The following is a 19,089-nucleotide window of genomic DNA, read 5'->3' on the forward strand; positions in this document are numbered from 1 at the left end:
ATTGAATTAACAATTGTAGAATGCCTATATACTAATAATATCTTTAACATTCCCTGTTAATTCTTTTTCCCAGGAATTCATAGGCTTTTCCTGGTAAGACCTCAATTTGTGTTTTTGAAAGGCTGAAAGACTGAAATGGTGAATAGTTTAAACCATCCAAGACTAAGGCGTACATAATGAAACAGCTTTTACTACTTGTATAGAAAAAGGTTCGTCTTTGTTTAAAAATTGGTTCGTTTATCATTTGGCTCCCCCCTACCCATCACAGTGTGCTTTAACATACAGTATCTGTTAAAGTGCTTCTAAGGTACTCAGTGTTTTCTTTTTCAGGACATGACTTGTAGACAGCATTGGACTATCAGGACTTAAAGCAGTTAAGAATGTCTCTGCCAAGTCAACAAACAGCTATTGTTAACCCTCCTCCACCAGAATATATAAATACTAAGAAAAATGGGCGATTGACAAATCAATTGCAGTATCTACAAAAAGTTGTCCTCAAGGCTTTATGGAAGCATAGTTTTTCTTGGCCTTTTCAACATCCTGTGGATGCTGTGAAACTAAATTTGCCTGTAAGTATGTCTTCATGATAATGTTAGTTTAAAAAAAGAAAGATCCTATAAAATCTCCGTAAAAAATAGTCTTTAATATTATAAAATATATTTAATTTAATAACATCACAAACAAAGATGATTTATTTAGCACCACTAAAGACTATCCCAATGAGTACTTTTCCCCAAAAACAAGCTTATTTTTCTGAGCATTGACATTCTTTTAATAGTTTGTGATAAATGATAGTACACATTTTGTTGTAGCGTATGTCACTAGATCTTTTGATGCAGGGTTATCATGAATGTCACCTTCTCTATGAAGTCTCTCTTGACACTCCCTGACAGACTCAGCTGTATGATGTACAGAATTCAAATTTAAGTCTTATGTTAGGAATTTTTAGCCATTTGGTAATGGAATGGTTGAGTAATTTGTAAATAGCTAGTGAACCATGAAGCTGGGATTTTACTCTGGATTTGTCAAATAGACAGATTTCTTATTAAATTTCTTTGTGTACCAGTGGTTGTAGTGTATTAATTCTTACTAACATTTAGACTTTCTTCAAAACCATAGGATTATTATACCATTATAAAAAACCCGATGGATTTAAATACAATTAAGAAGCGCTTGGAGAATAAATATTATGTGAAGGCTTCAGAATGTATAGAAGATTTCAATATAATGTTCTCAAATTGTTATTTATACAACAAGGTATGTAAGCCTTATGTTATACTTAAAAATTTTTTACTATTATGTATAGGAGAGTTAAGTATAAAAATCATGTGCTGATTTCAGATTTCAAGTGTTGATTTGGGATATTTTACATATTTTTAAGGATAATATTTATTCACTGGATTTCATAATTTTCACACATCAATATTCACAGTATGGATCCCTGGCCATAACCTAAGAAGCTAAATAAATTTCATACTTCTAGACTTCACAACAAGTTGATTTAAAGATCACACACATTCTTTGTTCTATTCTAGTAGCAGTACTTGCTTGCATTTGTGTGTTGTGGTTTTTTTGGTTTGTTTGGTTTTTTTTTTTTTTTTTTTTTTTTCCTTAGAGACAGGGTCTAGCTCTGTCCCTTAGGCTGGAGTGTAGTACGTAAACATAGGTCACTGTAACCTAAAACTCCTAGGCTGAAGTGATCCTCCCACCTCAGCCTCCTGAGTAGCTGGGAATACAGGTGCCTGCCACCACACCCAACTAATTTTTCTATTTTTTGTAGAGACAGGGTCTTGCTCTGTTGCCCAGGCCAGTCTCAAACTCTTGGATCCGAGCAGTCCTCCCCTCTTAGCCTCCCAAAGTGCTGAGAATACAGGCTTGAGCCACCACGCCCAGCCGCATTTGTGTTAATGCATATGGTTTATGTGTGGACATTTTGAACTTAATATTCACGTTTGCTCTCACTCATAAAATTGGATTTGTGTATTTGGTTTTTCCTCCATATAGTATTCCTATTTCCTATGGTACTGTATCCTTTTCAAACTGTTCTAGAGTATTTAAATATTTTAAAGCTTATATTCCGTGTAAATATTTTAAAGCTTATATTCCATGTAAATATGAGAAATCTAAGTATCTGGCATTTAGTTTATTCAAAATCACTAGTGACACTGAAATGTAATAGAAATTTTGATCTGGTTCTCGAGGTAAGTATCAATGTCACCTTATATGTACAAAAGATTTTAAACTATTAGCCACTGTGAATTTTTTTTTTAAGAAACAAAGTCTCACTATGTTGCCCAGGCTGGGCTCAAACTCTTGGGCACAAGCGATCCTCCTGCCTCAGTCTCCTGAGTAGCCAGGAGTATAGGTGTGCGGCACTGCACCCGACTCCAGTGTGAATTTTTAAAAAATCAGTACCATACTAATCAGTCAGTACCATTTCATTTTAATTTAACAATTCCAAAGGGTCTTTTCACATTTAACATTTTTAAATGAAGTTCAATTTTCCTGAGCTACCTAACTTAGAAATAAAAGTTGAAGGGGTAGGGTGCTAGAATTTAAAATGTGAGTTGCTTCATTATTTTCTAAACTTAATTTAGAAGAGGTAAGTACTGTTAGGAGTACTATGTCACTTCCTTCCATAAGGTGGCCTAAATTTTCAGTACAGTGACCCTACTGTGTATATATATCCTTATGGTATATTTAATATTTTTCTAGCCTGGAGATGACATTGTTCTTATGGCACAAGCTTTAGAGAAGTTGTTTATGCAGAAATTATCTCAGATGCCACAAGAAGAACAAGTTGTGGGTGGTAAGGAAAGAATAAAGAAAAGTAAGCCAGGAGGTAAAGAGTTTATGTTTTCTCTCTTTCTCTTTCTCATTTTCTCTCCCCCTCTTTCCCCACTCCCTCTCCCTCTTTCCCTCCATCTGTCTGTTTCCCTACCCCCACCCTCCTCTCTCTCTCTCTCTCTTTCTTTGTCATGTGTACGTACGTGTGTATGTGTAATGACTGGAAGTAAATATAAAATCCCTCAAAGGGGACAGACATCCGGAAGTCCTTCTGCATCCTATTCTATTGTTACCAATTTCCATTTAGGCAATCTGCTGAACCTTGATCACAAGGGTGAGTATCATGCAAGAATAAGTAGGATTGCATTGATTATGGCCTTGGAGCCAGGTTTCCTGCAACTTAGTGGCATTCACATTGTAGGGACCCAATAAACATAGCTGTTTATTACTATTTTCAGTGGATGTTGTATCTGTGCTGTAATGATACGAAGGCCCAATTCACAGTGCTCTCTGCTAAAAAAATCACATAGCTGAAAGTGAAATGTTAACCATTGGATTTGAATATTGTCTTTTTTTCTAATTTTTTTCTTAACTCACAAAGCTTTATTTTTTTTTTTTTTTTTTTTTTAGAGACAGAGTGTCACTTTGTTGCCTTGGCTAGAGTGAGTGCCGTGGCATCAGCCTAGCTCACAGCAACCTCAAACTCCTGGGCTTAAGCGATCCTACTGCCTCAGCCTCCCAAGTAGCTGGGACTACAGGCATGCGCCACCATGCCAGGCTAATTTTTTCTATATATATTTTAGTTGGCCAGATAATTTCTTTCTATTTTTAGTAGAGACGGGGTCTCACTCTTGCTCAGGCTGGTCTCGAACTCCTGACCTTGAGCGATCCACCCACCTCGGCCTCCCAGAGTGCTAGGATTACAGGCGTGAGCCACCGCGCCCGGCCACTCACAAAGCTTTAGAAGGAAACATCTTTACAGCTAACAATCATATCATTTAAATATGGAGTTACAAAATTAATCTTAAGTATTCAAATGGATTTATTGTAGAGGTTAACCAAGAAGGTCATAAATGTGGTTTTATCTTTGTGTCACTCAAGCTGTGTAATCTTTATTAAGTTCCTTAATCATTCCATGTTCATTTTCCTATCTATGTTATTGGGAAAATATTTATCTTTCATGGTTATAAATGTTTGTGAAGTATATAGTTAAGTGCCTGGCATATAGGAGGCTTGTAGTGGGTTAATGATAGAGGTTTTTGTTGATAGTAATATGTACTTTTTCTTTATTGTTAATAGATCTTTAAGATGGGTCATGACTTACAGTTTGCTTCAACCAAATCTGTGAGATATTCACTAATTATTAAAGTTCTTATTTTATTCTTCTTTTGGAAAAGGTTAATCTTAAGTCTGACAATGTGAAACCTAGGCTTCTATAGGAGGATTAAAATAAGCCCTTGTAGGGTAGATAACACATAGATCAGTATGGTATTTAAATTGTTAAACCTGAACTGGCAAAATGGGAATGTTAAAAAAAAAAGTAAATTGTTAAACCAACTTGCTAATTATTGCTGATTTAAGTTTATTATCTCCAGCAAGGTAAAAATTACTGATCTTCAGAATGCTCTCATTTTTAAAAAAACAGTGTTTAATAACACTTTCCGGTAGCTGCTTGTTGCAGATGCTCAGAGCGTAAGTTTCTCTCAGGCAAAAGTTCTTTGATTTTGTTTCTCTGTCAGTACATATTTAGATATTTGTCACATAAGGCACATTTTGTGGAGCTACAAAGAAGTATGACCACCCTAACCCTCAAGCTATAAATTTATATTTTTAGTTAGAAATAAAATAAAAAATTATGACAGCGCATTATATACGTAGTATGTGCGTATGGTTCCAAAGAGCGAAAAATTGGTTTGTCCTAGAAAAGTTGGGAAAGGCTTTAGAGGTGAGAAAACTTCTGTTTGGCCTTGCAGAATAGGTAGGATTTAGCTTCATGCCAGAGTCATGTGTTTTTTATACACAGTGGTAGGAAAATTGTTATATGATAGTAACTAGTCTAAAATCATTTGGCTACTTACATGTTGATAATTTATGGCAAAGAAAATTTAGTACCTGAACTTGAATTGATGTTGATTTATTAATTGGATGTATACTTGAGTGCTTATTATATGACAGAACACTGTTCTAAGCTCTTAGGATATATCAATGAACAAAACGAAAAACTTTGCCTTCTTGGAGTTTACATTCTAGTAAGAAGAAAGAGACCAACAAACAATAGGTTCAGTGGAGGCTTCAGTGAGAAGTTAAGATTTGGAAGAAGAACATTCCAGGCAGAGGAATCTTCTAGTGCAAAAGCATATAAAAAGATCCTTTCCTCCCCTATCACTTTGGGCCAATGCCTTCATTTATGTGACTGGATCATATCAGCTCAAGAATTGTATTTCTTTGGTTATCTATCCCCTTTGTTTCTTGCATCATTAATCTGTCCTTCTCTGTGAGGTTAGTCTCATTACTCTATAAACTTGCTTTAGTATGTCATTTTTTAAAATATTCCTTACACAGCCAGGATATAAATGATTGTGTAAAAATTTAATTTCTGAGACTGACCCATGGGAATTCTGAGCCACTGAATTGAATGATAAAATGAGTGTTTTCAAAAAAAGAAAAGAAAAGAAAAATTAATTCTTTTTTTTTTTTTTTTTTTTTTTTTTGAGACAGAGTCTCACTTTGTTGCCCAGGCTAGAGTGAGTGCCGTGGCGTCAGCCTAGCTCACAGCAACCTCAGACTCCTGGGCTCAAGCGATCCTCCTGCCTCAGCCTCCCGAGTAGCTGGGACTACAGGCATGCGCCACCATGCCCGGCTAATTTTTCTATATATATATATATTTTTAGTTGTCCATATAATTTCTTTCTATTTTTAGTAGAGACGGGGTCTCGCTCTTGCTCAGGCTGGTCTCGAACTCCTGACCTTGAGCGATCCACCCGCCTCGGCCTCCCAGAGTGCTAGGATTACAGGCGTGAGCCACCGCGCCCGGCCAAGAAAAATTAATTCTTAAAAAAAAAAAAATCTTTACCCATATCCTTCTTCCAGACACTGTTCCATTTCTTTGCTTTCTTTCTGTATACTCATACTCATCTCAGTATAGGTTCCAGCTTTACTGTACCCCCCAAAAACGTTCTTGTCAGTCAGGGTCACTTGTTGTCTTCCTGTTGCAAAATTTATTTGGTATTTTTCTGCTCTCATTTTACTTCATCTCTGTTAGTATTATTTACTTTAGAAGGCTATGTGTCTTTCTTGAAATGCTTTTATTTCTTGGTGCACACACTAATCATGTAGGCTTACTTCCCATTCTGTAGTCCTTGGCCATATCATCCTCTTCTGCTCAATCTCTAAATATTGGTTTGGTTTTTGTTTTTCTTTAGGGCTTGGTATTAGATATTATTTTATTAAATTCCATCTGTGTTATTAATCTCCAAATTTATATCTCCAATATAGTTTTCTCTGAGCAACAAATTATTCAAGCCAGTCAACATCTCCACTTGTCTTACACACATCTCACACTTAACATGCTCACAGTTAAACACTGATCTTCCCAATAACAGAAAATGACACACACACACACACACACACACACACACAGTTATTCAAGCCAGAAACCTAGATGTTATCCTTGATTCCTTCCTTGCTTTAATATTTCTCACACATTCTGTTCATTAGTAAGTCGTTTGGATTGAACCTCCAAATTTCTCTTGCAGCTATCGTAGTCCAAGCTACAGTTTCCTTAGTCCTAGTTATCTTGATTATGATGCCTGGTTTATTTTCTACACAATAGCAAAAATGATCTTTCAAAAACAAACTAGAATGTGTCATTTACCTGGTTAAAACCTGTCTTTGGCTTCCCATGGAAGAATAAAATCTAAATTTCATACTGTGGCCCTTTGTAATCTGGTCCTTGCCCAATTTTCCATTCTCATCCTGAGCTATTTTCCTCTCACTGAGATTTTCCCCACTGATTGTCTTGGAATACATTTTTTACTGCCACCTTCTCTCCACTCTATACCCAGTTCCCCTGCCTGGCTACTTCTTACCTTTATGGTGACATCTTAACTGTCACCTTACAAGAGGCCTTCCTTGGCTACCTTCTCCATAGTAGGCTCCTGCCATAATTTAGTCAGCACTCTATTTATTTCCTTCCTAACACTTAGCGTCACTTGTACTCAATTTGATTGCTTATTTTTTTAATCTGTTTTTTCTACTAGACAGTAAGCTCCACAAGGGCAGAGACTATGGCTGTCATGTTCATTATTGTGCCCCAGCACCTAAAATGGTACCTAACATATAATAGGCATGCAATAAATGTTCATTATCTTCCTCTTAGGTACCAAATACTGAGTAAGGCACAAGCAATATAGGTGTGATCAAAACAAAGTCCCCTTACCCTCAGAGTTTTTTATTCTAGTGAGGGATATAGGCAATATTAAGTAAATATAAGGCCAGGCGTGGTGGCTCATGCCTATAATCCTAGCACTCTGGGAAACTGAGGCAGGAGGATTGCTTGAGCTCAGGGATTCAAGACCAGCCTAAGCAAGAGTGAGACCGCATCTGTACTAAAAATAGAAAAAAATTAGCTAGGCGTGGTAGCATGCACCTATAATCCCAGCTACTTGGGAGGCTGAGGCAGGAGGATCGCTTGAGCCTAGGAGTTTGAGTTTGCAGTGAGCTGTGATGATGCCACTGAACAATAGCCTGGGTGACGGAATGACTCTGTCTCCAAAAAAAAAAAATAAATAAGTAAATATAAGTATTTCTCACTATACATATCTATTTAGCTCCTGAGTTCAAAGAGCAATAGTTGGAATATCAAAGGATGTGAGATTATCTGAATGTATTTTATTCCTAAGATTTAGTGAGTAATGAGAACGCAAATATTGAGGAATATCGGCCCTATCTTAAAATACATTAAAATCTATTCAGTTTTTTATTTTTTATTATTTTTTTAGAGATGGGGTCTCACACTGTTACCTAGGCTGGAATGCAAGTGACGTGATCATAGCTCACTGCAGCCTCGAACTCCTGAGCTCAAGTGATCCTCCTGCCTCAGCCTTCCCAGTAGCTGGAACTACAGGCGTGCACCTCCACACCCAACTAATTTTTTTACTTTTTGTAGAGATGGGATCTTGCTTTGTTGCCCAGGTTGGCCTCAAACTTCTGGCCTTAAGTGGTCCTCCCACTTCAAACCCTGGATTAGCTGAGATTACAGGTGTGAGCCACCACACCCAGCTAAATACATTCAAATCTATTTAGTTCCTGAAGTTTCTGAGTTTGTTTAGCAAGAATTGGAGAGCCGGGGATGCCTATATGTTGTATATCAAATCTGTTAATGACATGTAAAAAATAAAGCAGAATAAGAGAACTAGATAATGGGAAGGTAGGGTAGAGAGACAGAGTTATTTTATACAGGTGATTTAGACGGTGACATTTGAGTAAAGGCTGAAGGAAATGTTGGAGTGAGATATAAGCATATCTTCTTTCAGGCAAAGCAAATAGTCTGCTTCTGCTTACTAAATTTGAGAAGAGCAAGGCCAGTAGGCGAGAGTGAGAAAAGGGAGGAGGGAAGTAATAGGAATTGAAGTTGGAAGGAAGGCAGAGGTTGGGGAAGAGGGCATGCAGAACATATACAGCCTGTGAGCCATGCTGAGGACTTTGGTTTTAACTTAGAAGATTAGAAGCCATTGGAGAGGATTGAACAGAAGTGTCAGGATCTGATCTGAGTTTTCAAAGATCACTTTGGTTGCTATTTTGAGGACAGACTGTAAGGTGCAAAAGCAAAAGGAAGACCTGTTAGGATGTTATTACAGTAATCAAGCTGAAAACAGATGATGCCTTGGACCAGGGTGATTACCCCTTGTAAGAAGTGGTTGGAGTCTGGATATGAAGATTGAGCTAACGGCGTTTGCTGGTGGATTGGATATTGGGTTAGAGAGACAGTGGAGTCAAAGATGATTCTACGGGTTTTGTCCTGAGCAATTATAAGAAGAATGGAGTGCCTTGATGGAAGGATGGACTTTTGTAATAAGAGATTTCAGAGTGATGTGATCCAAATATCTTATAACATTCTCTGGTAACATACAGGGCAGAAAAATATGCACAGTTGTTCCTATAGCAGAACTGTCTGAGGACGTATTGATAAGAGAATCATATTCACACCTTTTGTTCTGTGGATGATCTGTAACAATTGTGAGGTCCTTGAATATTTATGCAGAGCATCTGGAAGACCTCACATAGTACTATAGGGTTTGTTTCCAGGGTATCTGAAATTTTTGCTCATGTTCACAGCTACCTGAAGCTAACCCCACAGAGCTCTATTATTAGTCTTAGTTTAAGCTAGCCACCTTGTTGAATAAAATTGATAAACATGCCATTAATGGTAAGTTTTGAAGTCTCCATTATAATAAGACATGTACTGCAATTTATCACAAAGTATCAAATATGAATATCAATGCTCAGAAACATAAGCTCTTTTTTTGGGGGGAAAAAAATTCTCATTGGGATGGTCTTTAGTGGTGCTAAATAAATCGAATGTCTATAAAATTAAGTATGTTTTATAATATTAAGAAAACTCTCTTATTATATCTAAATTGGTCTAACACTGTCAGCAACTGTGTGGGAGGATTTCAAAGGGGAATGAGAGTGTTTGTATTGCTAAAAAGCTGACCTAAATGAATTAAAATAGAATTCTAAGAGAGAAAATGGTGTTTTATACTGTACTCACTCAAATATTTGACTCTGGTTCATACTTTACTAGGGACTCAACAGAATGAAGTGGTTTCTTCCATTAAAGAAAAACCATCCCCCAAAGCAACAGAGAAAGTATTTAAGCAGCAAGCAATTACTCCTGAGGCATCTGTTTCTCCCTTAAACATGGCACAAGGAGCTCCACTCAACTCTAGCTCACAAACTATAGCCCAAGTAAGTTTATTGCAGTTTTAAAATGATTGGTTTCTTAAATATTTCAACATAACTTTGGATGTTGTGGTGTCTATACTTTTTTCCAGTTGATACGAAAATTGGTCTTCAACATGTAGCAATCTTAAGTCACACTATTTCTGCCTCTCTATACATTTTGTGAATAGAGACCTAGAAGACTAGCCAAATTTTAGAGGTTTCTTAGATTCTTAGTAGAATTTGAACTGTTTTAGAATCATGATAGTATTAACAATCAGAAGTTGTCTACCTGCATATTTTTCTTTTTAAAATTGTATACTCTAGCTGATTTCGGGTATTCAGAAACTTTTTTTGGTGTAACCATGACTTTGCTTTTCTGCCTTTCATCTGAAGCATTTGCAAGACATGCTTGGGGTATGAGTAGAAAATTTTACTTATTTTACCTATAAAAGGAAATTAACCTTTCCTAATGTTTAATACGTGGATCGAAACAGTATGTGTAAATTATCTATACAAAGACTTTTGGCACAGTAATCATTCCATTTTTCTAGCTTATAAGAATAATGATCAAAATAATTGAAAAATATTGCTCTGAACATTACCTTAATGTAGTTTTTTGTTGAATTGTTCTGTTTTAGGTTACAAGGGGTGTGAAGAGGAAAGCAGACACAACAACTCCTACAACTGCAGTAGTTAAAACAAATAGTGAATCTTCTCCAGCACTCACAGAAAATAAATCAGTGAGAAATCCCCCTATAAAAGAAAATGTGCTGAAGAATGCTTTGCCAGATTCTCAACAGCAATATAAAGATGTAAAGACTGTTAAAGTAACTGAACAATTAAGGCACTGTAGTGAGATTCTTAAAGAAATGCTTGCAAAGAAACATTTCTCATATGCCTGGCCCTTTTATAATCCTGTTGATGTTAATGCTTTGGGACTCCATAACTACTATGACATTGTCAAAAATCCAATGGATCTTGGAACTATTAAGGTAAATTTTTCCTTGATAGGAGGAACTTCTCTTCTTTACAATTCATTGCAAAGAAATTTTAAAAGCCAGAAAAAGATGAAGGAAATTAAAATCACCAGTCATACTATTTGGAGTTAATCACTGGAACATTTTAAAATATATCTTTTCATTTTTTTCTACTTAAACACCTCTACAGTTCTACACTATAATATTTGAGTTACAGTATGTAATAGAATCTGTACCCAATATTTTCACTTACTGTGTTATGGACATTTTCATGTTATATATTCTTCAGAACTATTTTTAATAATTGTATAATTCTAGTGTTTGAGGGGATTTGTTTGTTTCTGTTGGTAAGACATTTGTGTAGTTTCTAACTCTCTTCCTGCCTTTTTTTTCTTTTTGTTGTCTGGATTGATGTTTTCTTTGTTGCTGATTTGCAAGCTTTAAATTATTGGAAAAATTTAACTGTTATGTATATTAATTTTAAGGATAACTACTAAAAGAATAGAACTGTAACATCTACCTGCTCTGTCTCCCAGGCTGGAATGTAGTGGTGCAATCATAGCTCACTGCAGCCTGCAACTCCTAGGCTCAAGCAATCCTCCTGCCTCAGTTGAATTTTTCTATTTTTTGTAGAGATGGGGTCTTGCTATGTTGCCCAGGCTGGTCTCTAACTCCTGCCCTCAAGGAGTCTCCTGCCTCTGCCTTTCAAAGTATTGGTATTACAAGATGTGAGCCACCAAGCCCCAGTCGCTTTCTTTCTTTCTTTTTTTTTTTTTTTGGAGACAGGGTCTCACTATATTGGCCAGGCGGTAACTCCTAGGCTGAAGTAATCCTCCTACCTGTGTCTTCCAAGTACCTGGGATTACAGTCATGAGCCAACACTCCTGGCCCTATTTATTATTGTTGAGATGTTTAATTCTGACTATAGAATTATGACTATGGAATTCTAGAATGACAAGTATTTTCCCTCAGCATTTGGAAGATATATTCTGGCATCTATTGTTGCTGATAAGATATCTGCTGTCACTCTACTTCTCATCCCTTTATAAGCAATCTGTGTTTTTCTTGTACACTTAATTTTATTCATCTTGTTTGGAAATTAGCACTTTCAATCTGAAGAATCATGTCTTAAGTTCTGAAAAAAAGGTTAACCTTATTATTGTCTCTTCAAAATACTGCTTTTCTACTTTTCCCTGATTAAGATTCAGGAGTCATGAAACATTACCTGAAATGAGCTGAGTCTTAAAGGATAAATAAGACATGGTAAGTCATAGGATATTCCAGGGAGAGGGAATAATTTGTAGGACAGCCTTGAGGTGTAGAGGACATAGAATACTATATTTAGGCCAACTTGAAACACATGAAGAATATGAAGGAATGACTGGGGGAAAATGAGGATAGAAGGAAATCTAGGTCTTTAACAAGAAAGACATCATAAAGAGGCCAAGTTGCCATTAAACATGAAAATAATGTACTCATTTTACTTTCATGTTTTCTCTAGCAGCAATGTGTAAACTGGTTAGGATGCTATTATTATAGATTCCAAGGACTAGGAGATGGTGACTTTAATTTAATTCTCTGAAGTCATTCTCAATTGCCAGTGATATGATTGGTACAAAATTATGTTTCCTGTTTTTGTTTTGCATTTCTTTAATTAAAAATGAGATCTGGCTTGTTGCAATTGTTTATTGACCTTTTGTATTTGTTTGTGAATTGTCCAATAATTTACATGTGTTTTGCTCAATAATGGAATTTTCTTGTTAGTTTGTTTTTCTTTTTATAGAAGCTTCCTAACTGGCTACTCTACATCTTACACTTCTGTCTATCTTACATGCAGCCATCTAAAAATGTAACTGATGCTCATATCACTCTTCTGTTTTTTTTTTTTTTTTTTTTTTTTTTTGAGACAGAGTCTCACTCTGTTGCCCAGGCTAGAGTGACACTCTTCTGTTTTTACTGTCTTTCATTCCCAGGAGAATTTTAGTATAAACCTCTCATATAAATGTTCAAGGTTGGTTGGTTTAAGGAGATTATCTTTTCATTGCTTTCCTACTGTCAAACTTGCCTAATCAAGGTCAAACGAAAACACTCTGTTTTGCTACTTTTGTTCCTGTTCTTCTCTTTATTTGAAATACCCTTTTTTCTTATCTCTGCTTGTCAGAATTCATTGGGTTTTTCCAAAGTCTGAAAAATATGAAACAAATGTAGCAGAATTTTAACATTTGTCAAATCTGAATGGTGTGTAACTTTTTGTTATTTTGTGTATTCGTCTGTATTTCATAATATTGACAAGATAGGTGCTCAAATAATTACTGAATCAAACTACATAGTTTATGAATCCTGTAGTTTTTCTTTAATTTAGGGGAAAATGGACAACCAAGAATATAAGGATGCATATGAATTTGCTGCAGATGTTAGATTAATGTTCATGAATTGCTACAAATACAATCCTCCGGATCATGAAGTTGTGACAATGGCAAAAATGCTTCAGGTGAGTCGTACTTGTTCTCTGAAGATGTTTTCCTCTGCACATAATTTGAAATTTTTAGTACCGTAACTCAAGAGGTAAAGAATAACACCCACACCCCTAAGTAGTACAAAACTGTTTAAAATTTTTTTTTTTGAGACAAAGACTCACTCTGTTGGACTAGAATGCAGTGGCATTATCATAACTCACTGCAACCTCAAAGTCCAGGGCTCAAGCGTTATCCTCCTGCCTCAGCCTCCCTAGTAGCTGGGGCTACAGGCAGGCACTACCACATCTGGCTAATTTTTCTATTTTTTATAGAGATGGGGTCTCTGCCCTTGCCCAGACTGGTCTCGAACTCCTGGCCCCAAGCAATCCTCCTGCCTCGCTTAGCCTCCCAAAGTGCTAGGATTACAGGTGTGAGCCACTATACCTGAACTATAAATCATACTTTTAAAACTGTGACAGTTGTTTGTTTTTTGAGTTACTACATTCTTTAGTAGAAGATCTTTTAACAAAGCCTCCCTGCATATAGAAGAAATTGGGGAAATATCACTAAAGTGGGGGTAGTAGATTCTGAGACAGGGTTGACTGGAGCCCATGTCCCACTGAAGGGACAGTCCATAGACTTTGGAGGCTGAGCCATTTGGAGGTAGAAGAATGATGCAACAACTACAGGGCCCTTGAAACAAGGTCTCTTATATAACTTGAGAGGTCTAGTTTGCCTAAAGAAAATGGAGAAAAGTTGCTAAGTTTGGCAAGCAGAGAAGCATGAGTCTTAATGTATTTCTTCTGATATATCTTAAAGTAAAAAAAAAAGAATTGTGGTCAAAATACAACATTTAAGTGTACTTTTTATTAAAAGTTGTCATTGTAGCATTAAATTTAAAAAATGCAGAAGACCTTAATAGTCTAATTTTCCATTTTAGGATGTTTTTGAAATGCATTTTGCCAAGATCCCAGATGAACCCGTTGAGAGTATGCCTGTATGTCACATCAAAACAGATCCCACAAAAACCACTGGTGGAGAAAGCAGTAGTGAAGCTTCCTCAGATGGTAACTCTTCCGATGATTCTGAAGATGAACGGGTGCAGCGACTTGCAAAGCTTCAAGAGCAGGTAGTTGATTGTATTGTTACAAGTTTTGATAATCTTTCTATGAGCTGCTGATCTATTATAAAATCCTTTTTGTAGATTTATAGCTGTTTAAATTTAGATCACTTAGCAACTGTGGCTTTATTTACTTATTGACACTTTTGTAATGTTTAGTAGTCTTTTCCTTTTCAAATATCTATATGTTGTAAAACTCTTTTATTTAAGAAATATTTATATTCCTAATCACAATGCATGGTTGATTCTCATTGATAGGATTTATGACATAATCTGAGATTTTATGAATGAGATCTTACTTAACATTTGCTACCTTACGTAATAAAATATTAACTGCTCTGAGCTCAAACCTGAAAAATCAATGATTAAAACCTTAAGACCACCTGAAAATGTTAATTATTTTTGGTCTGTTTTTAGATGAATATTTACATTTATGTGTTAAGCACATAGTGTTTGTAGTGTAATATATGCCCTTTGAAACAATGAATTTGTGAAATGAAATAAAAATCTGAAGGAAATATAATATGAAATGAATTTCACAAAAGATACTCTTGACTTTGAAGAGCCTTAATTTTTTTCTAGTGTCTTTAATTATTTAGAGCCATGGGTATTTAAAGATTTTTTTTTCTTTTATCAGCTTAAAGCTGTTCATCAACAGCTACAGGTTCTGTCCCAAGTACCTTTCCGTAAGCTGAAGAAAAAGAATGAGAAGTCTAAAAAGGAAAAGAAAAAAGAAAAGGTTAATAACAGAGATGAAAATCCAAGGAAAAAATTTAAGCAGACGAAACTAAAGGAAAAGTCTAAGAGCAAGTAAGTATCTTTTATGATCGATTTTTAAAATTATAACATTATCTAAAATAAGTTTGACTCAATTTAATTTTTGGTACAGTCAACCAAAGAAGAGGAAACAACAGGTCTTTGCTCTGAAATCTGAAGATGGAGATAATGCTAAACCTATGACCTATGATGAGAAAAGGCGGTTAAGTTTGGATATAAACAAACTCCCTGGTGATAAACTTGGGCGTGTAGTTCGCATAATACAATCAAGAGAGCCTTCACTGAGAAATTCCAATCCTGATGAGATAGAGATAGACTTTGAAACACTAAAAGCATCAACACTAAGAGAACTAGAAAAATATGTTGCAGTGTGTCTAAGAAAAAGACCACCAAGACCTCATGGTATGTATTTCTGTAAATTAATAGAAATCAGTCTGATATATGTGTTAAATTTAGCTTATACTCACTTTTTTTTCCTCCTAAATCACACAGCTAAGAAAATAATGAAATCCAAAGAAGAACTTCATTCACAGAAAAAACAGGAATTGGAAAAACGGTTGCTGTATGTCAATAATCAGTTAAATTCTAGAAAACGTCCAATTAAAGGTAGGTGGTGGTTTTTAAATGTTCCTGCAACTATTTAATTCTATTGGCATTTTAATGTGCTTCCCTATTTTGTAGCTGAGAAAACGCAGCCGTCCAAAGCTGTTGTTGGTTGTGGTTCCCGACTGAGTGAGAGCAGCACTAGCAGTGGCAGCGGCAGTAGCTCATCAGAGTCTGAAAGTAGCAGCAGTGATTCAAGCTCTTCAGACAGCAGTGATTCCGAATCAGGTTAGCTGTCCCTCTGTTGGTGGGAACATCTTTTTCTTGTAATATTGAGACTTATATTTTGAAGAAATATTTGTTACTTACCTAAAACCTATAGTTTGGATGCCACAATTATTATTTAATTGCATGTTGACAATCTTAATATTTCCCTTAAAAGAGATACTGTATAAAATAAAACTTCATATTATACATATGTGATTTGTAGGTTTGTAATGTTGAAAATAAGTTTACTCAAGGTGGGATAGTCTCTTAATAAATAATACCAGATCTTAATACCAGAAAATACCAGATAATAAAATGCTGATCTTCTTTTTATGAAATAAAAGATTATATGAAGGGACTTTTCACTTTACTCTCCATGGTATATCAGATCACTCTAATGTTGCAAAGTACGTCCTGTTGTGATACTATGTTCTGAATTGAACACTCATTTTGAATTAAGAAACCAGTCATCCCAGAAGCAGATTTTATTTCACTTCTGTGGTTTTGTTACTGTAGAATATTATTTTCCATCTATAGAAAAATGTACTTTAAATCCAGATTCTCAGTTATGCTACAGTACCATGTTATTTACATAGATTTATCAGTTGTATCAAGCTTAGGTTATTCATAGGTTTTTTTGGTGTGCTTTTTCATGAATGTAATCACTGCCCCAAGAATACTGACCTGGTGGTGTTCCATCTTTATTGACCAAAAGACAAATTCAGAAGATAGGGCCTAACTTTGGCTTTGTTTTAAATGAGATTTTTTTAATGCAATTTAGTTCTTTTTATTAAAAAAAAAAACCCCACACAGCATATTATGACATCAGGAATTCTTACCATTTATAAGAACATCCCTCTTTTTCAGTGTGGTAGTAGGGTCTGCTAGTTTGTAGTACATTTTGTTTCACTCTCAGTTCTGTTTAGCTTGCGTTTATATAGTGCCAATTGCTGCATTTTGTTTTCCACTTCACAAAGTATATAGTGATAAACATTTTTGTTAGAATAAAGAGAACTTTAACTTTTTTTGCAATTTGTCATACTAGAAAATTAAAAATTTAGGGCTCTGATTATATACTATTTCCTTATATTTGACTTATAAGCATAAAACAATACTGGAAAAATCAAAGTTGCATTTAGTATTTTAAATTGTAATTAGCATTTGTAATATCATCTAATAAAGTGTTTGTGACCTAATAAGTTAGAGCACTTTGTCTCTTATTTGTTGGATAAAACTCTTAGTGTAACTCTTAGCTTGAATTATCTACTTTTAATAAATGCCTTGAGTATTAGAGGGCAAGTATTATATACAGACTTTTTCAATAAAGTAGTTTAATTTTAATATGAATTATCAGTTTCTGATAGAATATTCCCATATATTTCTTGAAGGAAAGAATGTTTATTATCAACTTGTGTTCTTAAAATTGTGCAATGTATATGCTATATTTTCCTAAGTTTCTAGCAGAATAACAGTCTCAGAATTCTAATCCTAAAACACTGCTGTGCCAAATGTTTACTTTATGACTGACATTCTTGTTTAATGTCATGTTTTTTAATTAAAAGGAGTTTAAAAAATATTGTTAAAATCAGATTTTTTTAATATGTGAACCTGCATTATGGATAGTGTACAGTTTGTGACACTAAGGTCAATTTGTCTTCTAACCTAATAGTGTGAGTTGTCATTTATCTTTGAAACTTTAATTGTTTTGTGAACATTCAAACCATGTACTTTGTTGGAAAAATGCTGTTTATGTATGTTATAAATAGCAAATGCAAATTCTAACAAAATGGGGAAAAATTATATCTTTGCTTAATATAGTAAATAAATGAAGAAATAGGACCTTTTGTCCTAAATATTAATTTCAGTTGTACCCATTAAAATCCTTCAATGTGCTTCATTTCTAGTGTGTAAGCTAAGAATATTTTTTACTTCCGTGGGAACAGCAATAACAAAAATCATAAAGAAATAAACAGACTATAAATTGTGAAAAATAAGCAAGTCAGACCATATCAATAACAATACCAGTTGTAAAAATAATAAAGCACCTACTATTCTTAATTATGCACATGACATTCTTGAGGAACAAATAACAAATTCTTTGTCAAAGTTTCAGAGATGGGGGAAATGGGTCTCTTTACTAAGAAAATCTAATTTGTGAAAATTAGTGTATCAGTAAAAACTTTATCTGCTGTATCAGTAAAATTTAACTGAAAATATAAAATATTATAGCTTTAAAATTAATTATGGTTTGTTTAGAACTGAAACTTAATAGTTGAATATTATGATTTTTAGGGCTCTGGTTGATAGAGTTTTGATTATTTAAGATAAGAGATAATATAATTTTATTTCTTCAAAATTTTAATAGAGAAAACTTTAATGAAAGCCTCTATGGCAAATTTTCTTCTGATAGAAGCATACCGATCTTTAGTAACTTTTTTTTTTTTTTTTTAGACAGAGTCTCTCTCTGTCACCCAGGCTAGAGTGCAGTGGCCTCATCACAGCTCACTGCAACCTCAGACACCTGGGCTCAAGCAATCTTCCTGCCTCAGTCTCCTGAGTAGCTGGGACTGTAAAGCCTGTGACACCACACCTGGCTAATTTTTTTTCACTCTTGCTCAGGCTGATCTCAAACTCCTGAGCTCAGGCAATCGTCCCTCCTGGACCTCCCAGAGTGCTAGGATTACAGCCGTGACCCATCGCGCCCGGCCATATTTCTCTTAATCTAGGTTTTAACACCTGTCTTCCTGGATTGGCTATATGCAATGTATTTATTTCCTTCCTTCCTTCCTTCCTTCCTTCCTTTTCCTTTGCCTTTTCCTTCCCTCTTTTCTTTTTTCTTTTCTTTTCTTTAATTTTTTTTTTTTTTTTTTTTAATGAGACAGGGTTTCCCTCTGTTGCCCAGGCTGGAGTGCAGTGGTGCTAATGTAGCTCACAGCATCCTCAAAACTCCCAGGCTCCAGCAGTTCTCCTGCCTCAGCCTTCTGAGTAGCCATGACTACAGGTGCACCACCATGCTTGGCTAAATTTTTTAAAATTAGTTTTTGTAGAGACCGGGTCTCATTATGTTGCCCAGGCTGGTCTTGAACTACTGGCCTCAAATAGTCCTCCCACCTTAGCTTCCCAAAGTGCTGGGATTACAGGCATGAGCTACTGTGCCCAGCTTTTTATGCAATTTTCTTAACCAAGTCATAGCCTTTTAGAATTTTAGTTGTTAGGG

General features: G+C 35.3%; 1 protein-coding gene across 1 annotated transcript in view; it reads left to right on the top strand.

The window, feature by feature from the left end:
- Positions 1-380: 380 nt before the first annotated feature.
- Positions 381-19,089, top strand: part of BRDT (bromodomain testis associated) — a 45,208-nt gene continuing 26,499 nt past the window's right edge. Inside the window, 11 exon segments of the mRNA XM_069478203.1 lie at positions 381-569; positions 1,120-1,257; positions 2,716-2,830; positions 9,593-9,756; positions 10,371-10,724; positions 13,072-13,200; positions 14,106-14,294; positions 14,923-15,095; positions 15,175-15,464; positions 15,555-15,668; positions 15,744-15,893. Of these exon segments, the coding sequence (XP_069334304.1) occupies positions 381-569; positions 1,120-1,257; positions 2,716-2,830; positions 9,593-9,756; positions 10,371-10,724; positions 13,072-13,200; positions 14,106-14,294; positions 14,923-15,095; positions 15,175-15,464; positions 15,555-15,668; positions 15,744-15,893 (2,005 nt within the window).

The sequence above is a fragment of the Eulemur rufifrons genome, chromosome 8, assembly GCF_041146395.1.
Source record: "Eulemur rufifrons isolate Redbay chromosome 8, OSU_ERuf_1, whole genome shotgun sequence".
Classification (NCBI taxonomy): domain Eukaryota; kingdom Metazoa; phylum Chordata; class Mammalia; order Primates; family Lemuridae; genus Eulemur; species Eulemur rufifrons.